We start from the raw sequence: 24,806 nt of genomic DNA on the forward strand, positions 1-24,806 counted from the left end.
GGAGGAAACTGAGGCTCAGAAGAAATGAGAGCTAGTAGGTGGGGAGGTAGTTCTCAAATTGATTTCACGGGTCCTGGCCCAAAGCTCTGTTATACAGCCGCTGCCCTCCCACAAATCTCAGGGACATCGTTCAGTTCCACAGTATGTGGGAAGCCCAATGGTAACCTCTTGTCTCTGTCCTCAGGAGCTTACAGCTGAGTGAAGGAGACAGACACAAGGAGTCTCTTAAAGTTTAGTGTTGGTCATTGATGAACCCCATTGACTTCCTGTTATTGTTTCCTCTGATTAGGTTTATTCTTTTTTTAAATTTTTATTAATAATCCTTACCCAAGGATATGGAGAGAGAGAGGGAGAGAGAGAGAAAGAAACATCAATCAGTTGCCTCCTGCATGAGCACTGACCAGGGATTAAACATGCAACCTGGGTATGTGCCCTGACTGAGAATCAAACCCTCAACCTTTTGGTGCATGGGACGATGCTCCAACCAACTGAGCTACACTGGCCAGGGCTATGGTAGTCAGTTCTTTATCCTAATGTATTTCTTCGACATTTTCTCAAATGTCAGCTATGTGTGAGCCTGTTTCTCAAGTGGTACTCCAACCACAGCATGACAGTTATTAAAATTTTACACAGAATGTCTGTAAACACATGTATATTTATTAAAAAGTGGGCTTTGTTTCCATCATTTTGCAACTCGGACTGTTTAACAAACTGATTAGTAGAACCTGAGATATGAGCAGTTTACAAATAATGCACATTTAATTAAGTACTGTCAAACTGCTTTTTAAAAAAAATACATTTTATTGATTTTTTACAGAGAGGAAGAGAGAGATAGAGAGTTAGAAACATCGATGAGAGAGAAACATCGATCAGCTGCCTCCTGCACACTCCCTACTGGGGATGTGCCTGCAACCCAGGTACATGCCCTTGACCAGAATCGAACCTGGGACCTTTCAGTCCACAGGCCGATGCTCTATCCACTGAGCTAAACCGGTTTCGGCTGTCAAACTGCTTTGTAAAAACTTTTAAAAACCTTATTTGAACGAACACTATCTTTTAATCTGCTAAGATTGAGTTGAAATGCCTGAACAGTAAGGTAAGATCTCTTGGTTAATGGAGATAAGATATTCAGTTATGCTTCTGGGCATTATGGAGAGTGGCAGCAGTGCCTCTAACCACCGTGAGAGGGGGTAAGGATATGAAGACTAACTAATGGCATAGAGATGAAGAGCTTTAACTAACCACCTGGCAGTTAAGATCTCAGACTCCAGAGCCAGCCTGCCTTGGTTATATCTTGGTGCTGTGCTGAGGTCCAACCCCAGCAGGTCCAGGGGTCCCCAAAGGTGTGGACGGAGTTGGCGAAGAAGGAAGGACACGGAGACAGCGTTCAGTTGATCAGCAGCCTAGCCAGGATCTCTAGCCCGGATCTCCAGCCAAGTTCTGGTCTGGATCTCCAGAGAGGTTCTGCTTCCATGTTCTCTTGCTAGGTTCTCCAGCCAGGTTCAGTCACCAGGTTCTAGTCAGGCTCTCTTGCCAACCTCTGCAGTCAGGTTCAGTCCAGGATCCCTTGCCATGTTCTCTCCAGCAAAGTTCTTCTGTCTGTAGGTTCTGTATAGGTTCTGTCTTCTTGGCTCTCTTCTTAAGTTCTGTCTCTGAAGTTCTGTGTTCTGAGTTCTGTCTCTTTCTGTCTTGTTACATCTGTATTTATACCAGTTGATTCAATCCTATCAATCTCTATTACAAAGGTTAGGGCGTTTCTTATCTCCATTCTAGGGAGTAAAGATTATGTAGCTTAAGCATGATTGTTCATAGTTAAAGTGATTAATTACCCGCCTGGCACTTAGTTGAGGGGTTTTATTCCCTCCCTAACTTCAGGGGAAAATCCCTACCTGGGGATTCAACCTTTCTCGGAGAGGTGACCTTGGTTAAAACACAGCGCCAAGAAGGTGAGCAAACATATTAAGAACCGTATGCCATATATGCCAGGTCCCTTGAAACAGCAAGGATGGACCGGCTCCTGGCAGTGCTGTCACTTGCTAGCTGGGTGACCAGGACCAAGGTGCTTAAACTGTCTGTACTTCAGTGTCCGCATCTGGAAAGCAGGGATGATAATCACTGTTGCGAGGATGAAATGAGTTCATGTACATAAAGTGCACAGAGCAGTGCCTGGCACACAGTAAGGGCCGGTGGAACATCTGTTATTATTACCACATCCCCAAGCCTGACTTCTGGAACCCAGATTGGAGCACCCATCCATCGTCTCAGCATCTCTACCTTGACGTCTACCAAGTATCTCAAACTTCACGTGCTTAAGCAGATCTCTCGACTTTTTCTTTCCTTTTCTTGCCCTCACTCTGCTTCCACCCAAATCTGTTCCTCTCTTGGTTTTGTGTGTCTTAGGAAATGGCACTGCTAATCAACTGATGTACCAGGAGATTCTTTGATCTCTAATATAGTCCTAAGTTTAACTTTTCCTTTTTGGCTGTCTAGTCATCCTCATCCGTCTTCTGCTTCTTGGAGGGTTAGTTTTAAGTGGAGTCAGCTTTTCAGGGAGTCAACTCTGTCTGAACAGCCGCATAGCAGATGTTCAATGCTTATTTCTTGAATGAAAAGTATTCTTTGAAAATAAATCCCCTATAGAAAAATTTCAGGATGTTAAAAAGTAATTTTGGGAAATGATTGTAAATTTGTTGTTGTTTTTTAAAAGTGAGTCCCAATCAAACTTAAAGTCATGAAAGATATATATACTCTTTACAGTCTTCCTAATACTTACTGAGCCACTTCTGATAGCTCCATAAATTTATTTTGCCTGAGGTAATTCATAGAGTGATTTCCTTTAAGATAATTATCATTGCTTCCCGGCACCAGAAATTCTGTGTATAGATGTGATACACACACACAGATGTTTACACAGAACACAGAATCTTTGGTGCCTGAAAACAATGCTTTTAGCTTCATCTTTGAAAACTGGATGCTAATAAAATCACTCTTCATCTACCAACCTTCCCCCCTTCCCCCACCAGCTTGGACTATGGGAAGGAAGCAAGACTTAAGGAATTTAAAAAAGTGGCAGCAATTGTGTGTACACTTACTGTTCCTTCACCTCGGCAGATAAAGGCTGGTGGTGGGAGAATGCGATCGCTGCCTTTTTTCAGAGACACTCTCCGATCAGCTGGCTTATCCGCACTGTGAGTATATTGACTGTGGAGCCCACCTCACCCTGACTTCATCTTCTGTGACGCTCTGTGTCATCTAACAATGTTGTTCTTAACGTAAGAAGCTCCTGCAGCCCTAGCTGGTTTGACTTAGTGGATAGAGCATCAGCCTGCGGACTGAAGGGTCCAGGGTTCGCTTCTAGTCAAGGGCACTGCCTGGGTTGCAGGCTCGGTCCCCAGTGGGAGGCCTGCAGGAGGCAGCCAGTCAATGATTCCCTCTCATCATTGATGTTTCTATCTCTTTCTTCCTCTCCCTTCCTCTCTGAAATCAATAAAAAAATATATTAAAAAAACAACAACTCCTGCAAAGCATAAGCATCTAAAGGTTTGCAAAGTGCATATCAACCTTTTGATAGTATGTTAAAGTGGTAAGGACAGATTTTAATCAGCAGTATAATACTGCAATGGGAGAAAGCGTGACTTGCACTCAACTTTGATTTGTACAGAGGTACCTGGGTGTTCTAAAGGGAGAGTGGGTAATGGAGGAGGTGAGGGGGAACACAGGAGAGTCAGAGAATTGACAAATTACAAAAAGCAGAAAAGAGGGATTGTTTGTGTAAAACCTGAGTTTGCTAACTGTTAGGCTCCTTCCCTCCAGCGGACTGGGAGACAAGGGCCCTATCTTCAGGTGTTGGCTGAAACAGACAGTAAATTATTTTGTCAGTGTCCAGGGAGGAAAAATTGTCTTCGACCCTTCTGGGTTCTTTTGGCTGGTTTAATAATCAAATTGACATGAGACAGATTAGCAGGAGAAACAGTATTTAATAACATCTATACCTCCTGTATAACACCCAGGAAAACTGTAACTCTCACCAAAATGGTGGAAGCCATCACCTTAAATACGTTCACTGAAGACAAAAGGAGACGTTGCGAGTGGGGAGTCAGTTATGGGAGGCAACCAGGAAAAAGTATAGCAAGAGTAAGATTTTTGTTTGTTTTTATTGATTTCAGAGAAAGAAAGATAGAGGGAGAGAGGGGTAGAAACATCAGTGCACACCCCCTACTGGGGATCAAGCTCACAACCCAAGCATGTGCCTTGACCGGGAATCGAACTGTGATCCCCTGGTTCATAGGTCAGTGCTCAACCCCTGAACCACATCAGCTGGGCAAGAGTAAGATTTTTAACAGATCAGTAGTTATAAAATAGTCATGGGGCTGTAAAGTACAACATAGCAATAGAGTCAATAATATCCTAATAACTATGGATGGTGCCAGGTGGGTACTGGAAATATCAGGGGACACTTTGTAAAGTATATGATTTCTAACCACTGTGCTATACGCCTGAAACTAATATAAAATAATATTGAATGTAAACTGTAATTGAAAAAATTTTCGAAAAGTAAGATTTCTATGCAGATTTGAGTCTAAGCCTTCTCCACTGATAACAGTTCCTAGAGATTCATATACCCTTATTCTGGTACAGTTAGGGAGACACCCTCACAAATGGAGAGTTCTCTGATGAATGGAAATGCCTTTTATAAAGGGTAACTTCCACCTGGATTTCAAAGCTTCTGCCATGTCTGCTGTTTCTTAAAGATAAGCAGCTTAAAATAATCCTTCTGCCACAGAGACATATTTGGGGAGGTAAATTCTGCTCCCCTACAGCAGCCTGGGGTTTTCTTGGGCAGTCACTGTAACGGGGTGGGGAGGGGGGGCGCGGAGGGCTAGCGTCGTAGGGATGTGGCCTTGAGCTGTTGGAAACTGTTAGTGTCTGTTCCAGCCTTTGTAGGCCGAGGTTAAGGCCTGATCAAGAGGAGTGCTCAGAGGAGGCTGGCCAGAGTTTGGTCAAGGAGAGAATCTTGGTCCTAGGCTCTAGTTTTCTAAAACAGCTGATTGAAATAAGAGATAATACTATGCTTTTCTACAGACATAGATATACCTCCCTTTTAGAAATCCCAGTGGCAAATATTCGAATTAGCAAAACAATTACATCAGAAGGTAGCTCTACACAAAACAAAAGGAGCATCTGCGTTACAGGACCTACCAGATAGCAGAGTTCCAGGCTGCATGTAAGTTGTCCTTCTACCATAGAAGGCTAGTGTGGCCCAGTGGTAGAGCACCAAAGGGTCGATGGTTTGATGCCTGGTCAAGGGCATGGACCTGGGTTGCAGGTTCATTCAGACCCAGTTGGGGGAGCATGTGGGAGGCAACCAATTGATGTGTCTCTCTCACATCCATGTTTCTCTCTCCCCCTCCCTTCCTTTCACTCTCTCTAAGAAAATCAATGGGAAAAAAATATCCCCTGGTGAGGATTAAAAAACATGGGGCTATTATGAATAACCTGCCATAATTTACACAAAGTGTAATGCATAAATATTAAGAGTTTAGTTCAATGTGTTTTGACAGTTGTACTCACTCATATAGCCATGCCTGTAACCACAAACAAAATAAGACACAGAGCATTTTTAAGTCCCTGGAAATTTCCCTAGCGTCCTTTCTAATAAGTTCCCAACCTCCTCTGACACCCCGTCTCCCCCCAGGAAACCACTGTTTGACTTCTATCACTACAGAGAACTTTTGCCTGTTCTAGAATTCATATAAATGAAATCATAGTATATGGACTCTGTTTCTTTCACTCAGCATAATGTTTTTCAGATTTATCCTTGTTATTTGTGTTACTAGCTTGTTCCTGTTATTACTGAAAAATATTCAGTTCTATGAATATTCCACAATTTATCCATTTTCTTGTTGATAGACATTGATTAGGTTGTTTCCAGTTTGGGTTATTATGAATAACCTGCCATAGAAATTCTTGTACAAGTCTTTTTGTAAACATGTGTATCCATTTCAGTTGGGTCCGTGCTTAAGGATGGAATTGGTGGGTCATAGGTAGATGTATAATTAATTGAGGTATATAAATAAGTGCCATACAATTCATCTATTTAAAGCATGAAACTCACTGGTTTTTTATATACTCACAGAGTTGTACAGCTGTCACTATAATCAATTTTAGAACATTTTCATTTCCCTTAAAAGAAACCCTGTACTCATTAGCCGTCACTGTCTATTTCCTCCATTTCCTGAGATAAACATAAGGTACATGTTCTCACCCACAGTTTACCTCTGAGTGAAATAAGTCAGCACTGCCTCCAGGTTTTCTTACTGGTGTTCTTTTGCTTTTTTCTCGTACAGTTCTGTTAGCGGAATGCATGCTTTGATAGCAGTTGGGGGATGGTATAGGCAGCAAATTAAAAAAAAATGAAAATGTTTCATCAGTCCTGTTGCCTCACTGTATAATTTTGCTGAGTTCAGAACAAATAACTCAAGTCTGAATACCTCCCCCCGAACAGCAATATGTATAATAAGTATAAGGCAGGGAAACGTCCACATGTCCCTGCCCTGGGATGGTGGGTTATGGTGCTGAATGTGGTGCCTTTGCAAACATGAATATTTTGAGTTGCTCTTTGATTTGGCCCTATCCTCACCCTGCCCTTGACACTGTGCCTCAGCGGTGTTCAGGATGGGTGAGCAGAAAATGTACGGGGGGAGAAGGTTGATTGTGAAGGCGCAGGTGGGACATTCCTGTGCGATCAGCTGGAGGAGGGTCATACTTGGAAGCTGAAGATCAGGAAAGTGATTTCCTGACGGTCCATGCCACAGACCATGGGAAGTCTTCACGAAGCCCCAGGGGTCACTGAACACCAGTTCAGCTCACTACTCTAATGTGGCAGCTCTGAGCCTTTGCCAAACCCTTCCATGGAGATAGAACTCTCTTCTCCATTGCCACTCCCAACCCCACAGCTACCACTGTCACCACTCTAACTTCTGAGTCTCTTTGGCCTCAGCTCACGTGATACCTTCCTGAGATGCCTTCTCGATGCCATGGGTGAGGATGGTTCCCTTGCTCTGACTTCCATAGCGTCTTTTCCTTGTTGACACTCATTACATTGCATCACCATTTTCTGTTGATTTTCCTGTCATCCTTAGAAGTTTGGGGAGAACAAGGCTGGGTCTGTCGTATTCACTGCTGTCTCCATACCAGCATGGTGTCTAGCATATACTAGGTACTCAAGAAATACCTGTTGAGCCCTAACCAATTTGGCTCAGTGGATAGAGCATCGGCCTGTGGACTGAAGGGTCCCAGGTTTGATTCCGGCCAAGGGCATGTACCTTGGTTGTGGGCACATCCCCAGTGGGAGGTGTGCAGGAGGCAGCTGATGGATGTTTGTCTCTTATTGATGTTTCTAACTCTATCCCTCTCCCTTCCTCTCTGTAATAAATCAATAAAATATATTTTTTAAAAAAAGAAATACCTGTTGAGCCCAGCCAGTGTGGTGTAGTGGTTGAGCGTTGACCCATAAACCAAGAGGTTACCAGTTCGATTCCTGGTCAGGGTACATACCCGGGTTTCAAGTTCAATCCCCAGTGTGGGGCGTGCAGGAGGCAGCCAATAGATGATTCATCATTGATGTTTTTATCTCTTTCTCCCTCTCACTTCCTCTCTGAAATCAATACAAAAATACCTGTTGAAAGAGCAAATGAATGAGGAAACAAGGGGAGTGGTCTGCCTAGAAAAACACGCGGCCCATGTTTTCTGAGCTGGGCCTAGAGCTTGTCAGCAGTTCTTCCCTTTTGTGAGAAAAATCATGTGCAGTTGGCTCCCCACTGAGGTTTCTTCCATTTCAAGAGTCCTGATGACAAGAGGATGAAGTCAGAGCAGTTCAAGGTTGTGACCATGGGTTCATATAGCAGGAGGATGTGCTTTGGACCACTTGGCCATCGACTGGTATGACTGGTGATGCTAACGCAGGTTTGTCTCTGTTCAGACCCTGAGCGAATCGGAAAACTTCGAAGCAGCTGTTGACAAACTGGCCAAGACTCCGCTTATTGCCGATGTGTACTACATTGTTGGTGGCATGTCCCCCCGGGAAGGCGTGGTCATCACCAGGGACAGAAGAGGCCCGGCAGACATTTGGCCTCTAGATCCTTTAAATGGAGCGTGAGTAGAACGAAAGGCTCTGGTCATTTCGCATTAATAATCTACATTTAATTGATGAAACTGGAGGTATTTTTCATTTTTATATATTCTCTACTTAATGTCTCCAATGACCTTGGAAAGATAAGATGATGTGTGCTGTGTTATAGGTGGTTCCGAGTGGAGACAAATTATGACCACTGGAAGCCGGCGCCTGCGAGGGATGACCGAAGGTGGGGCTCTCTCTGCTTCCCAGTATATTCTGTGGTCAGGAGAACGTACCCCTCCTTTCACAGGAACTACCTAGCACTACAGGTGCTATCCCCTCCCAGAAAACATACCTGGGCCCCCTTGCCAGTGCCAGGTGGCGGTGAGATAGAGTGTGGTGGGGGACACGGGGGAGAGCCTTTTGGCAGTTGGTCGGGTATTGGGAGCATAAGGCTGGCTCTGGCTGGTGGTGGGGAAAAAAGATGATTTCAGTTCTCTTGAGTCTCTGTTCAGCCATCTGTAAAAGGAAAAGGTAGAGCAAGATTCATGGTTTCTATGTAAGACCTTTTTTTGGAAGGAAAATCTTTTTCATACTGAAATAAATAACTAGACCAGTTGGGGGCTTTTGTTGTCCCTGCTAATTTTGCAGCTTCTGTGGTTATAAGTCAGTGCATCCCCAAAGAGCAGATATTCCCCTTGGCTATACGGCCCCTTGGGGTTTGGTGGCAACTGTTCAACCTGCAGCGATAGGTTCTCCCCAGCCCAGCTTCCCTGAGCAGATGGGCCAGTGGGTGTGACTGTTGGATTCGTTCCACCGAGGGGGTCTGGGACTAGGGAGGAAACATGCTTGGGGGCCAAATCTGTTTTGAGAAAAGGGAGATAAGGAGGTTGGGCCTCCCATTGAGTCTCCCCAGATGAGAACTGGTGGGACTCAGGGTTTCCTGAAGTGCCAAGTGACCTTTGACCATTGTCCTTACAGAACACCCGCCATCAAAGCCCTTAATGCCACGGGCCAGGCCAACCTCAGCCTGGAGGCCCTCTTCCAGGTAACTTCACTGGGACGCCCAGTTTTCGCTCAGGCTGTTTGGTGTCTTTGTTAGTAGTGATGGACGAACACTTTCTCCTCTAAAGTCAAGCAGATGTGGTAGAAGCAAATGCTAGAATAAAAGTTTTACTTGGTTGAAAACATTTTTTTAAAAGTCAGATGACATTTTCTGAATTTGCTTCTGTGGGTTGAAGTATCCGTCTTCACCTACATTTTTCTGCATGTTAGAAAAAGGGACAGATGTGATAAATGGTCATTGTTTCAGAGGAGAAAGGATGCAGAAGTCTGTAACTGTCACTCAGGCAGAAGTGTTAAGGGGTTTTATTCTTCCTGTTTGGATTTCTTCTCCACTCTGACAGTTTTTGTAATACGATTTTCTCCTGTGCAGGTTTTGTCGGTGTTTCCAGTGTATAACAAGTAAGTGGCATCTGTTCACATCTGTTCTCACGTCACCCCAGAAGGTGGACTCATGTGCCCTTTGGCTCAACAGGGATCTGAGAGCTCCTGTGGAGCAGGCTTTCTAGGTGCTGTGGAAACAGCAGTGGACAAAACAAAGTCTGCTCTCATGGGACTAGCATTCTGCTGGCCCAGGAGAGGTAGATAAACAAGTTTGTCATAAGTCAGGTGACAAGTCCACCAAGAAAAACAAAGGTAAAGAAAAACAGAGCTGTTTTCATCCTAACTCTGTGTGGGAGCCCCTTCATTTCACTGTTAGATCTAAACTTGAGACAGCTTTGGCCTCCCTTTGTCTTCCTGGGGAGGTTCTGCTACCCTGGGCTCATTCCGCAGATCACTCGGTATCTAAGTTCCCATGCCGTGACAGTCCACAGCCTGGGACTGTACCCACATCGTTTTCTGAAGTGAACCACTGGGCTGTCACCACCACTGCCACAGGAAGCTCTTAGTTAAAGGTGAGAGGCAGCCACCTCCAAACTCGTAGGAGGACCTGAACTTCACCATCGCCGCGAGGCTGGACAGCTCAGCCTGCCGGTGATCGTCCCCCTCCGGGTGCTGTCGATGGCGTTACCCACACCTGAGGCTGCTCACGAGGAGTGCTGGCACCTTGTTTTGCTTCCGTGGTAGGACTTAACTGACTAAAATAAGAGGAAGCATCTGCAAGTCGATACAGAGTTTTAGCTTCTGCTCAATACATTCCAGAGCCAAGCATTGCCTACCGACTTCTCAGTCTCATTTCTGCTTTCTCCAAGACAGAAATATCAAAATAGTATTCTTCAAGAAATAGCGAATGCAGGTAAAACCTGTAAAGTGGTTTTTAGTTTCAAATACCCAATGGCTTTAAAAAAAAATCCTCTTTTACACAAGCACAGAATAGGAGTTTTCCTGATGGCCTCTAAAGTAACTTGTATATGGTGCTTTAAGGTTTGTTATGTGTAATGACATTTTCAAAACTGGTGTTACTCTTTTTTACTTTGTACAGTAGTAGGAATATATATCTCAAAATACCTGTTCTAAAGTTTTTTTTTTAATGGCCTGATGAAAAGATGAATGCTAAACAGTTTGTTCCAGAAACAATATTCTAACAACCAAATACAGAAAAACCAAATTACCTAGTCAGTCAGTATTTTACCATCTACCCAAATGAGCTACTTGGGTAACAAGTGGTACCCAGTGGTATGCTAGTAAATTAGCTGTTTGGTGGGGACCAAAAAACAAACAAAAGACCCCCCTGATTTGTAGTATTTATTAGCCCCCATGGGATAAGTACTCCTACCTGGGAGTACTTATTTCAAGCGTACAGTTGATTTATAAATGTCCTGCGTATTTAACAGCTGGCTCTCACCAGCCTGTAGGAACTGACTCCAAATGCAACACTGGCTGTACCCCTTCTGGAAAGGCACAATTTTGCCTTTTTCATGTTCATTCAAAAGATAGGGATTAAAAGCCTGTTTTTGTGTTCTTATAGTTTTCTTTTCTTTTTTTTTAAATAAATCTTTATTGTTCAGATTATTACAGTTGTTCCTCTTTTTCCCCCCATAGCTCCCCTCCACCCGGTTCCCACCCCACCCTCTGCCCTTACTCCCCCCCTCCCACTGTCCTCATCCATAGGTGTACGATTTTTGCCCAGTCTCTTCCCGCACCCCCCGCACCCCTTCCCCCCCGAGAATTGTCAGTCCGCTCCCTTTCTATGCCCCTGATTCTATTATATTCACTTATAGTTTTGAAAATAATTATATAAATTATGAATATATATTTTTAAATTAGTATTATTATAAAATACTTATGTTTACTTTAATAAAGCATTTCAGTGTTGTGAGTAACCCTTATAATTTTAAATAGCTGCATAGCATTAGAATGTCGTATAATTGAGTTAAGCATTTTCCAGTTGTTAGGTTTTCCTCTATTAAAGCTCTGAAATAAACACATTTGTGCAATTCTCTCTCCGCCTTACCCACTCCCACCCCAACTTTTGAATATTTCCTTTGCCTGGATTCCCAAATGTGGGGTTACTAAGTTAAAGGCTGTGAATGTTGAAATGACTCCTCTGAAATGTTTTGTCGAAATAGAATGTTAGAAATCATAAAGTTTACGGAGTCGCATTTTTCTCTGTTGTGTAATTGAAAGCCCAAGAGGAACTGCACTTAGAGAATAATCACCACTAAACTTTAGACAATAAATAAATTTTTTAAAAAAGAATAATCATCACTGAGCCAGAATTAACACAGATCCCTGACTCTCGGGCCCTTTACTGTATGAGGTTAATTGAAATAAGCCTGAACAGAAGTTAGCTCTATGCTGTGCTATAAAATTACACTCACCTGCAGTAGAACATGGTCCATGCTCTGCTGTGGCAAAAAGCAGAGAAAATTTTAAAGCCGTGATGGAGAATAGAATTATCACTAAGGTAAATAAACAGCCAAGGTCCTAATTCAGGAAACATGCCCTTAGTGCCTTCTTTAGCTGGGTGTCTGATTCAGCTGTAGGGCCCAGGGCCACTAACTCTGCCTGTTCCTGAGCAACCCAGCTCCAAGTGCTTTGAACATGCATCCCAGCTAGTGTCCAGCACAAGGGGTAGGTGAAGGGAGTGAAGGGAAGAGGCCCTTGTGTGTGCACCTGGGCTCAGGTTGTTCAGGTCTCCTGCTGGGCAGAATGATGCAGAATGTTGAGTAAATGACATCATACTTTCATCCTTGGATTTGAGCAAGTGGGCCTCCTATCTCGATTCCTGAGCCCTGGCCATCCTCGACCCTGTCTTCCTTTAAAATTCCCCTGGGCCAGGTGCATTTGCCCACCCAGTCTGGCTCAAGTACTCAGGAATTCTTAGCTCATTTCTGTGGGAGGCGGTGGTCTCCTGATGGTGGTGTGCAGCCATTGTGGGCCTCCTGTGGCCAAGGGATGTTTGCTGGGGGTCATGCATGAAGCCTAGATGCAAAGGCTGAGGTGTCCACATACATGTCCCCCCTTCCCCAGCAGCGTAGGGCAGAGCAACTCTGAGAAGTCTGAGAATTTTAAAATTTGAACGTGGCCTTTCACAGTGTCATCAAAATAGGAGGAATGATCACCTTGAGTGTGTGGTCCCTTGAATTATAAATTTTAAATATTCTGACATATGTGGGCCTCTGTTGGTTTTCTTACCCTAAGTCCCAAGTGTTAGGGAAGGGCTTAGTATTTTTTCTCTTCTTTGGAATACTAGGGAAAATGATGCCTATATAAACATTTCTCTCATTATTTTCAGCTTCACGGTTTATACTACAGTAATGAGCGCTGCCAGCCCAGACAAGTACATGACGAGGGTCAGAAACCTGGGTTAAAAGGAAGTAAGCAGAAGAGTGAACTCACCTGCTATGAAAGGTTGGTTAAAGTTTGTTGGTGGAGGTAGAGGTGTGTGTGTGCTGGTATTTCTCACAGAAGATGGTAACATACTTAACATTTATACATATATGATGTTATCATACCATTTGTGTCAGGTGAATGTCACTATTAGGTATTTATTTTGAATTGTTTGTATGAGAGCGAATCTCCTGGTGCCTGGTACCCTTTGCTCCCTTATTAAAACCTACGCTCAGGGCAAAGTGTTCTCTTCATTATATGGAGAGGAAAATAGCTGGTAGGGCTTACGTGTCCCCAGAGTAATAATGAGGTAGGCCCATCACCTTTGCAGCATAAGACAGATACTGAGGTCACAGGATGCTTACAGAATTCATTTTAGGCATCAGTGAGCTCATGGATGAGAGGAAGGACCTGAGGAAGGAGTGGGAACCCTTTTTGCTGAGACCTTCCGGCAGCCACCTACTGATAGGACACCTTTTCCTACTGCAGGGATCTTCTGGAGTTTGTGAACCTGGCTTTGGTTTTGGTCATTCACTTACCCTGGGAATGTTAAAAGTCAAAAACAGACTCATAGATAGAAAGCAGGCAGACCGCTGGGGACTGCGGGGAGGTGGTTAATGTAGGAGGTGGGGTGAGCAAAAAGAAAACTCATGGACAACAGTGTGGTAATTGCACAGGGGAGGGGGAGGGTGGAGGTAGAAGAGGGTGGAGGTGAAGAGGGCATAGAGGGATGAATGGTGATGGGAAAAATTCAGTTTTTTAAAAAGTCAGTTTTTGAATTAAAGGCATTTCTTTCTCTTTTTTTTTCTTTTTTTGCAGGTGATTTTTAAAAAAATGAATTCTTGAAGAGCTGCACTTTAAAAAATAAAACAAAGTGAAGGGACTGTATTATTTTACTAGAGGCCCAGTGCACAGATCCATTCACCAGTGGGGTCCCTTGGCCTGGCCTGCACCCTCTCACAGTCCGGGACCCCTCGGGGGATGTTGGACTGCTGGTTTTGACCCGATTCCCCGAAGGCCAGGTCAAGGGACCCGCATCGGGCCTCTAGTATGCATATAAAATCTTTGGTTAAATCTCTTCCCGCCCCCACCCCCCCCAACTTCCCTCTGAGATTCATCAGTCTGTTCCATGTTTCTATGCCTGTGTGTTGAGTGTCTGCTCTCTGTGCATCATAGCTACTGGTTGGACGGTGAGACGGTTTCTTAGGCTTTTATATATATAGGTGAGCAATATAGGCTCATTCCTCATTAAACTTTTCTACTGTGTGACGTGGGGGGCGGTGTAGCAGGAGGATCACTTTGGAGCTTGTTTTGGTATAATGGGGAGCAGGCTCCTTGCATTCCCTTCCTGTCACGGTTTGCCGTGCCCCTCCCCAAGCTTCCTCTATCCTGGCTTGAATGACTAACTCAAAGATAATTGGTTTCAGAGGTTAAACTGTATCCCAGCTTCTCACTATAGCATAGCTATGTTGTCATACCTCAGCTTATAAAGAAATAAGTTCTTTGTTCATTATGAAGTGTTTGTGGAAGAGTCTGAGAAAGAAAATTCTTCTCAAAGAAATGGAGCTCTCATTTGAATAGAGCCTGTTTGGTTTGTTAGTCTAACCTTTGATTATGTATTTCCATGTGATGGGATTCTCATTTTGTATAATGTTTCTAACCTGATATACCTCCTTTTTCAAATAGCCACTTTCTTACTGCTTTTTGAAAGCAATATACAGCCAAATAATTTCTAATGGTCACTTATCATTAGTTAATAAAATGCTGGAAAAGATGTTGGCGAGGAAAATAAAAATTTCCAAGATATTTAGTGCTGTGTTCTTCCTACCTTCTGAACAGCTGTCCTGAGGAAGCAGCTCTTGCAGATGTTAAGTGTCAGGATTCAAAGAAGTGTACAGCTGCTTTGTAGAGCTGGATTTTTTTCACATGTATATGAAAGAAACTTCTTTGGGATGAAGTCAGAAAAGGCTAAAAGCCTGAGAAAAGGAGTTGATGGGTATTCTTGTTCAGGGCACCAGTCAAAGGAAGGGAAATGGCATGTCTGGAAGGAAAAGCTGGCCAGGCACAGGTCATCCTGCCCCATCACACTGCACATCTCCCTAGTTGCCCAGAATATACAGTTTCTTCTTGGACAGTGTTGGATCAACACTGTTAAATTTCCATCATCCGATGCCCCCTTTTAAAATCAAATATCAAGAGTAGTTTACTCTTGCCAGACACATCACACTGTGATTGAGACCAGAAATTTCTACTTATTGGTCACATGTCATTCTTTTCTTGAATATATACTGTGAGTTTTGGGTGGAAATTTGGGGACTACTCTAAGTTTACCAGGGGAAATGAAGCCCTCGAGAGCTTTGAAGCAGGACAGTCATTGAAGCATCTGAACCTCTGGCTGCTTTTAAGACCTTGGTCCTTTGTGCCATGTGGTTGCACTACAGTGCACCTAGATGTAGGTGTTTGTTTTTTTTTTTATCTGCGTGGGATTTGTTGTGTTCTCCAAATTTCAATTTTATTTCTTTTATTCAGTTTTGGAAAATGCTTGGTTATCATCTAAGAATTATTCTCCTACCTTCTCCTGAAATCTGAGTAGATATGTGAGGGGCTATGTCTTAGCCCTTCTGGAATGTTTTTTTTGGGGGGGAGGGGAAAGTGAGAGGAGTGGATTTCTCTCTCAATGCTGTATTCTAGGCATTTAAAGATTTCCTCCCTTTAAATCAGAAATATTTCTTTAATGGGTTTATTGAGTTTTTACTATCAAGGATAGTATTTTTTAATGGATTATTTGGTACTTTTTTAAACCTGCCAGAATCCTTTTTTTTTAATAGCATCTTATGCTGTGCTTTGATATCTTTTGGTGAGCTTCTTACCCCATACTTATTTATATCCTGTTTCTAAATTCCATCTTCAAGTCCTCAGGTATCCAGTTCCGTTGTTTGCTTTTGCTGACTCTTCATTTTAACCCCAGTTATGGCTGGGAGAAATCGTCCCAGACCCTATGACCCATGAGGGTTGGCCTTCTTGAAGTGATGCTATAATGTAACCCATTTCATGGAATGCAGGCTCTTGTCATTTTTGGTTTCAGGCTTCCAAATTAACCATATAAGATGATTATTTGGCCGAAACCGGTTTGGCTCAGTGGATAGAGCGTCGGCCTGCGGACTGAGGGGTCCTGGGTTCGATTCCGGTCGGGGGCATGTGCCTGGGTTGTGGGCGCTTCCCCAGTGGGGGATGTGCAGGAGGCAGCTGATCGATGTTTCTCTCTCATCGATGTTTCTGGCTCTCTATCTCTCTCTCTTCCTCTCTGTAAAAAATCAATAAAATATATTTTTTAAAAAAAGATTATTATTTGGTCGCTATTCTTCTTTTAAAGTTGTAATAGCTCATAGCAGATAACAAGATTTTTGAAACAATGGGACATAAGTTCTCAGATTTTTAATTTGATTGTAAAATTAAATAGAATTCATTTATCCAGTCAGTATTTATAGAATTTCCACTGTATACCAAGCATTGATCTGGGCACTGGGAGTCAGATGGGCAAGACAATTATCCTGCCCTCACAGCACTTAGATTCATTCTTGTAGGAACAGAGGCACAAACAAACAAACAAATAAACAAACAAACGTGTAGGTAGTGATTAGTGTTACAAAGAGAATAAAGCAGTGTGCTAGGGTGGAAGCTGTTGGGCTACTGGGTGACAGCACTGTCCCCCATCCCTATCTCATTCTCACTTCATCTTGCCTCACTTTATTTCACTCTGCAGGCTGAACTTTCTCCACCTCTGTCCCATATCTGGTGAAGATGGTTACTGCACAGCTCCCCAGGTCATATCTTCCTGGTTTAAGAAGCTGAAAAAGAAAACAAATACACTTTCATGGAGGGAGAATTTGGCCCATGTTGAGTGTGACCCCTAGTCCAATCAACTCTAGGCAAGACAGAAACGTTTAGAAAAGGAAAAATAAAGTTTACTTACAAAGAGTACAAGAGAACAGATTTCCCAAATTAAAACAAAAACAAAAAAACCCACAGAAGTACTTTTAAAATAGAACTTCAAATCACCAAGATTATGACAGTTACCAATGTCTGCTACGGTGGGAGACAGTAACTTCCCCACATGACTGTCAGTTTCACAAAGGCATGGTGCGCCTGTGAATGCCAGCACAGCAGAACTTAGAGATGAAATGGTTTTGGTTAGCGCGTCCAGGTTTGCAGGAAATTCTCGGCTTTATTATTTTGGAGATAAGAACCAGTTAGGATGACGGCAATCTCTTTTCATCTCATCTGCAAAGTGCTCTGTCCTACTGGAAGCAGGGCCCAGGGCCAGCTTTTGCTTCTGTAATTCACAAGCTCCAAAAATAGCAGCCGGGGCCATTCACACCTCAAGGAGGCATTGAAGAGGGTCACTCTGAACTGGATACACTTTTAAAAGTGTTTACTGCTGCCTAGTAATCTGATTAATCCTAATTACATAGTCATAGAAGTCTGCACTGCAGATTCCTGTCTTCACACTTGACTAGTACATTATCTAAAGCACCTTCATGCCTATTATTTAGTTAATCCTCAAAGCCCTGTGAGAAAAGAATACTAGTGAAACTTACTAAGCACTTATGTGTGCCATCCAGTTACCAGTCATTTCCCCAGAGCCAGGCACTGTTCTAACACATTTACATATATAAACCATTTAACTCCCACAACATTCCATTATTCTGATTTTACAGGTAATGCAATTGGAGCACCCAGGGGTTAAGTAACTTGCCTCAACTCACACAGCTTGAAAGTGATATAGTTGGAATCAGATTCCAAGTAGTCCAGGTCCGGAGACCATGCCCTACACTGCCTCTCTAGAAATGAGTGCTACTTCAATTTTACAGATGAAAAAATAACCAATACTCAGAAATTAAGTGACTTGCTCAAGGTCATTAACAGAATGATAAGCTGGAATTCTATTTTTTATTTTTAAAAATGTATTTTATTGATTTTTTACAGAGAGGAAGGGAGAAGGATAGAGAGTTAGAAACATCAATGAGAGAGAAACATCGATCAGCTGCCTCCTGCACACCCCCTACTGGGGATGTGCCCACAACCAAGGTACATGCCCTTGACTGGAATCAAACCTGGGACCCTTGAGTCTGCAGGCCGAAGCTCTATCCACTGAGCCAAACCGGTTAGGGCGATAAGCTGGAATTTTAAATCAACTTTTGACTTCAAGCCAGGCTTCTTCAGTGATAACAATAACAGCAGCCGTAGCAGTAGTCAATTATATAGGGTTTACTATACGCCATGCACTGCTCTAAACACTTTACATACATGAACTAACTTAATCCACAGCTCTGTGGCATAGATACTGTTATTATTCCTATTTTACAGAGCAGGATATTGAGGCACAGAAGTTAAATAAACTTGCCCAGAGTCACACAGCTGGAAAATGGCAGAGTCCGGATTCAAACTCGGGCAGTCATCTCCAGAATCTAGACTGCTAACTATGGCTTCACACTGCCTTGGCATGCTCTACCACTGTCTTCCTCAGCAGGATCAGGAGGGAAGGACACTAGCAGTTACTGGTTATACTTTTATATACTGTGATAGATTGTATGGTTGCTAAAATATTTCTTTGTCCTGTCCCTATGGAAGGACTGTACTTTGCATTAGCTTGGCCATGACTTGCGTTGGCTGTTGAAATGTGAATGCAAGTGATGGCATTTCTGAGCAGTTCTGAGAGCCCCTGAGAGGTTCCGCCATCTCTCTATTCCCTTTGCCCTGAGACCTGCCTGTCCCAGACGGAAGCCACTTCTTCAATATCGCTCTTGGAATAAAGATTTGGAGCAGAGCACAGCTGACATGCTGAGGGTGTGAGCATGCACAAGTACCCTTGGATGTTGTAAGCCCTTGGCCTCTGGGAGCCATTTGTCTCCATAGCGTAACTCAGCCTAAGCAGATTTATACATGTACGTTAAAATTTATTTAATCCCCTCAAGACCCTTCTAGGTAGGTATAATGAGTTCCAGGAAGAAACTAAGACTCACAGTTTCACTAATTTGCTCAGTGGTATGGACTGAATATTTGTGTTACCCAAAATGTATATGCTAAAGCCCTAACCCACAATGTAATGGGGGCGGTTGGGAAATAATTAAGGTTAGATACAGTCATGTGAGTGGGGCCTCATGATCGGATTAGTGCTCTTATGAAAGATACCAGAGAACTTCTCCCTCTCTCTTTTCCCCTACCCCCCAAGTGCAGAAGAGGTCATTATGGCCACATGATTATATTTTCTTTCTAAAAATATCCTTTAATGGCACAGAGTAAAATAAATCATAGAACCCTCTCCTCTTTCTGATAGATGAGGAAGTAAGAGTTAAGGGGTGGGATTGGACAGTTCAGCATTGGCTGTTGCATGGATTCACTCACTGAACCCCCGCTAGTGTCGAGTCTGGGCTCAGCACTTCATTGTCGTCCCCATGGGAGGATTCAATAGGAGGTGCTCAGCGGACACCACGTAGGGCCTAGGACATGGTGAGAACCAGGGTTGTCCGACATGCTCCATCCCACTGTCTTCACCTCTTTTGGAGTCATCAACCCCCTTTGAGAATCCATGTGGATCTTCCACCCCCACATGAACATTTAGCATAAAATTTCAATCTTAGAGGAACCGACAGGTGGAAAATCTGCAGGAGATAGTCCTCATTCAGACCTATGAGGAGGAGGGAGGATGGAAGGGAGGGAGAACAAGAGAGGCAGCAGAGGGGAGTGGGACATCTGTTGATTTCTCTTTCTTATGATGCTGGGACATCAGGGCAATGCCAATATATTAAATAGTGATACTTTTCCCCACTCCTGTGCACATACAAAATTAATAAAATTGTTTTCCTTTCTTCCTGTTAATCTGTCTTTTGTCCAGTTAAATACACAAACCAGGTTCACTAAACTTAAAGAGGGAGAAGTAGAGTTTTCCTTCTCCACACATTAAGGGTAGGTACCTTAGTGGATTTTTAAAGGTTACGTAAGGCTTTACTGTCCTGAGTTGATGGCACATGCACAGCCATCACTAATGTGCATTCTTTTTTCATAGCGGACATTACCAACTGAGCAGGATACCTTTTCCACTGAGCAAAAAGTGGTCTCGTGACCTCAACCCAGTGTACCAAGTTGTCACACAAGGTGAAACCTACCAGCCAATTCTGGCTGAGACAAGTCATCAAGAAGACCTTGACTAAATGAAGATCTACCCGCCCGCACCCCCCAAAAAACACACACAAAACAAAACAAAACAAAAACCTGAACAAAAATTTCACGTGGTTATAAGAAATCATCTAATCTACTACTGGAGGAAGTAATCAGCTGCTTAAAGTCAAACTTACGGCTGCAGGGACTTCAAAACCAAAAGCTACTGCTGCACTAATTGCAAAAAAACTCATCTAATACCGAAGGATTTGGAAAAGATCCCAATGGTTATTATATCTCCATTAAGGGCAATTGAATGAGCAGGCTCAGCTTCTGTGCTTGTGCCCAACAGGAAACATTTCGATTTCAAGCCTTTAAAAAAATTACCATCATTTAGTTATAGTCAATAGGTAATTTGTGAGGCTAATGCAGTAATAATATACTTCAGGCTAGAAAGGGGTGGGCAAAAATAGGTTTATAGTTGTGAGTACATGAAATAGTTTATTCTTGTATTATTATTATATTATTTGTATTACAACTGTAAACCTGCTATTGCCCACCCTTTTATTTCAGCAGTTTGCCTTTTCACTTAAAAAACATGAGCACCTTTTCATGACAGAGGATACTTATCTGCTTTTTTTTCTTTTTTCCTCAATGGAGGATATGTTTTTATTGATTTTGGAGAGAGAGGGAGGACTATAGAGAGCGTGAGAGAGAAACATAGATGTGAGAGAAATATCAATCAATTGACTCCCTTAGGCAATGGGGATTAAAATTGCAACCTAGGTATGTGCCCAGACTGGAACTGAACCCACAGCCTTGTGGTGCATGCGATGACCAACTGAACCACCCGGCAAGGGCACTAATCTGCTTAAAGAAAAAAGAAAAATATTTAACCATTCTACAATTTTTTAACTTTTTAAAAGTTGTTTCTAATATTTCATGATCACAGACTATGTTAATGAACATTTTTATATACATTTTTGTGTGGGTATATAGTTTTATCAGATACTTCAAAGTGGGATTGCTGGACCAAAGAGTTTACATATTACAAATTTAGTAAAGTAAAAATTATAATTTTCTAAGTCACAGTTAAAAGTTAATCTAGTTTAATTCAAAAAATGTGAGATAATCCACATTCCCACCAGTAGTGAATGGAGAGGGCCTTTTCCCTCATACTCTCAATAATAGAGCATTGTATCAGTCTTAACTTTTAGTTAATTTGGAGAAAAAAATGTTAGCAGTCAACCACTCACAAGCATTAAGACAATGTGAAAATATTAATATTGGGCAATAGAGAAACCAAGGCAAGAAGGCTTCCTAAGGGTTTCATTTTATTTTGATAGGTCACCCTCTACCAAGAAAATAAAGCAACCATAAACCTTCATGTATTATAATGATCTAGTAATTGCCAATAGCGATTTTATATGGTTTAATCTAATTATTTAATTACATAGTGTCAAAACATATAATGCAAAGATTCAGAACTGTTAAATTGTTAAATCTGTATGTATAGAAATCTCTAAAACAGTGGTTCTCAACCTTCTGGCCCTTTAAAGACAGTTCCTCATGTTGTGACCCAACCATAAAATTATTTTCGTTGCTACTTCATAACTGTAATGTTGTTAGTGTTATGAATCGTCATGTAAATATCTGATATGCAGGATGGTCTTAGGCGACCCCTGTGAAAGGGTCGTTTGACTGCCAAAGGGGTCGCGACCCACAGGTTGAGAACCGCTGCTTTAAAACATGTTTTTCAAAGATGGGCAGATCAGGAAGAATAAGGATAAAGAGGATTAGAGTAACGTGATTAACAACCTTGACCTACTAACTATATGTTAGCAATCAGAGTATAGGTTTCTTTGCAAATTCCCAAGGAATATTTAGTACCTACCAGGACATATATGGGCATCTTAAGATTTATTTTAAAACTATGTTGTCTGGGAATAGTGATTTACAGTGGTTTTGGTTATATCTTAGGGAAAAAGTGTCCATGACAGGAGTAAATGAGGAAGGGCAGGGTGTTTTAATCAAGTTTTGCAAACAGAAACAAGCCAGCTACAAGGAAGAATGCCTTTGTCTCCTGCTTGGCTTCAGCATGGACCCTTCCAGGCTCCATCTCCCAAGCCCCCAGTCCCCTCCGCCTGGTCAGCACTCTTCTATTTCTGAGTTAAGGAGCTCAGACAGGGCTTGGGAAACATAGCCTCCTAATCCCGGAGAGTAAGAAGGTTTAAAAGTCTGGACGGGTGGGAGTGAGCGGTGGAGAAACTGTCTTCAGAAGTTAGCCTGTGTATGAGGGAGGTACTGACTATGCAGTCTCCCCTTTCAAATCCTCCAGCAGGCCTGATCTGACTGAGGTCCCCGGGTGCCTACTGCCATGAGGCGGGGAGCCCTGACGCTTGGCCAGGGCAGTGGACGTCCTCATTGCCTTTTGGGGAGGAGGTGTGTCAGACAAGGCCTGTACTTTATTGATTGGATTCTAGATCTGGAAGATCAACCCAGGGATCCCTCAGCCAACTGTGAAGTCAGGATGTGGAGCACACCTGTGTGTTAACGTGGTTCCTGCCTTGCGCCTCACAGTGAAAATACCGAAGAAGGTAAGAGCTTTCTTTCTGGCCTGAAGTACAGAAATGGATGAGACCATGAGGACAACAAACGTATTGTCACACGGGAAATAAACAAATAGGTTTGGTTTGGGGACAGAGGACAGGGAAAGCCCCTTTGTTTATCTCATTGACTCACCCAGAGAGGGTCTTTGCTCTGCGTGTTCAAGGTCGTTAAGCCCTGGGTGATGAATCTTCCTTCTATTTTGGGGGTTCACTTAGTGGGCAGATAAACAATTACCTACACTTTTTAATGATAATGTCAGATATGAATGGTGCTAGATCAAATCCTAGAGCAGCGGTTCTCAACCTGTGGGTCGCGACCCCTTTGGCGGTCGAACGACCATTTCACAGGGGTCGCCCAAGACCATCCTGCATATCAGATATTTACATGACGATTCATAACAGTAGCAACATTACAGTGATGAAGTAGCAACGAAAATAATTTTATGGTTGGGTCACAGCATGAGGAACTGTCTTTAAAGGGCCAGAAGGTTGAGAACCACTGTCCTAGAGGGACATGGCGTCTCCACCATGCAGTGGAGATGTGCTGGATACCTGGGAAGCAGGCTTGGCAGGGGCCTCACCAGCAGAGAAACAGCTAGTGGTTCCCAAAGGTGCTGAACAATCCAACAATCTGAGGCCACGTCAAGTTAATTTTTCATGATCTTACGAAGTTTTCACTTTTTGCCTTGAGAATTATTTTATTGCTCTTTCCTCTTCATTTTTCTTAATGACCTCTAAAACATTCTCAGCTGGTCTGCAGACAATATCACTTTCTTATCTTTAAAAAAAATAAATTTGTATTGATTTCAGAGAGGGAGAGGAAGAGATAGAAACATCAATGATGAGAGAGAATCATTGATCAGCTGCCTCCTGCAAACCCCAAGGCAGCCCCCAACTAGGGGTCTAGCCCACAACCCCAGTATGAGCTCCTGGTTCATAGGTGAACACTCAACCACTGAGCCACACCAGTTGGGTTCACTTTCTTAACGCAGCTGAATGTGATACCTATTTAGTCAGTGTCTTTCTTTTAAAAAAATTTATTTTATTTTATTTTTTCCATCACCATTTATCCCCTCTCTGCCCTCTTCAGTGTCTTTTTCTAATTTACTTCTTATATGCAAAAATTTTTGAAAAATATAGTTTATGATTTTTAATTATAAAAGATATAATAGAAGTACGTACGTTAAAAATGAAAACTTCCCACCCCACCACATTCTCCAGAGGCCATCACTGTTCACAGTTTGGTGTATACTCTTTGATTAGACACTTACGGGCATATTTTTTATGTAGCTGAGAGGACCTTAAGCATACTGTTCTGCAATTTGCTTTTCTTCATGTAACACTATAGCTTGGAAATATTTTCATACTATTCCATGTAGACTAGCCTTTGTCATGGCTGCTCATGGCTAAATGCTATCCCATTGTTTTTAATTTACCATGATGTATTTTGTCAACTCTGTACTGATAACCATTTAAGGTGCTTTTAATTTGAGGGAAGACAATTTTAAAGAAATTTCTGAAAGTGTCAATTAAAAAGCTCCTCTATGTTTTAAGTGACAATGAAAAACTTTGCAAAGTACTCCTCATATGTAACCTTATTTCACCCTCATAACAACCCCGAAATAGAGTCACCATGACCCATACACGGCAGGGAAACAGATGAGGCCTGGAGCCCCAGAGCAGGGAGCCCAGGCATAGTAACAGCTGGGGACCCCTCTCCACTCCCCCATGATATATGAAAGCACATCCCTTTTGTTCTCAGGGACCCAGAGTTAGCTACAACTGGATATGCTGCCTGATGGGAGACTTTATTCCTTTCACTCCTAGAGGTTGTTTCAGGTTGTTTCTTGGCTCATGGGAGTTATTACTTTTTCACTCTATAGCAGTGTCATATTTCTACCTTCAACACTTTTTTATAGGATAGATGATTTGTCTTATTCTACCACTGTATTTGGATTTATAAGCACATAAGAAACAAGATATCTGAAGGGCAAAAGAGAACTTATGTGATAACTACAAGCCTTCACCCAGCAATATTCAGTAACCTTCACATCAGTTTATGCTTAGCTCAGGCTGCTGTAACAAAA

At 42.6% G+C, this 24,806-nt stretch overlaps 2 protein-coding genes across 6 annotated transcripts in view; both read left to right on the forward strand.

Annotated features, from left to right (window-relative positions):
• NAAA (N-acylethanolamine acid amidase) overlaps window positions 1-22,707 on the forward strand; it is a 29,157-nt gene extending 6,450 nt beyond the window's left edge. The window contains exons 5-11 of one of the 2 annotated variants that reach the window (XM_059668249.1): window positions 3,112-3,188; window positions 7,982-8,154; window positions 8,301-8,363; window positions 9,098-9,164; window positions 9,552-9,580; window positions 12,858-12,973; window positions 22,594-22,707. In XM_059668249.1, coding sequence (XP_059524232.1) covers window positions 3,112-3,188; window positions 7,982-8,154; window positions 8,301-8,363; window positions 9,098-9,164; window positions 9,552-9,580; window positions 12,858-12,933 — 485 coding nt within the window. In that variant the 3' untranslated portion in view covers window positions 12,934-12,973; window positions 22,594-22,707. Of the gene's footprint in view, window positions 1-3,111; window positions 3,189-7,981; window positions 8,155-8,300; window positions 8,364-9,097; window positions 9,165-9,551; window positions 9,581-12,857; window positions 12,974-13,771; window positions 14,759-22,593 lie in introns of those variants that run through there. The other variant, XM_059668242.1, reaches the window with a different exon arrangement.
• The window catches only part of PPEF2 (protein phosphatase with EF-hand domain 2), a 33,317-nt gene continuing 31,104 nt past the window's right edge, over window positions 22,594-24,806 (forward strand). For all 4 annotated transcript variants that reach the window (XR_009449016.1, XM_059668216.1, XM_059668235.1 and 1 more), the window contains exon 1: window positions 22,594-22,707. The gene's annotated coding sequence lies outside the window, so the exon portion shown is untranslated. The remainder of the gene's footprint in view (window positions 22,708-24,806) is intronic.

Source organism: Myotis daubentonii, chromosome 1 (genome assembly GCF_963259705.1).
Source record: "Myotis daubentonii chromosome 1, mMyoDau2.1, whole genome shotgun sequence".
In the NCBI taxonomy this organism is placed as follows: Eukaryota; Metazoa; Chordata; class Mammalia; order Chiroptera; family Vespertilionidae; genus Myotis; species Myotis daubentonii.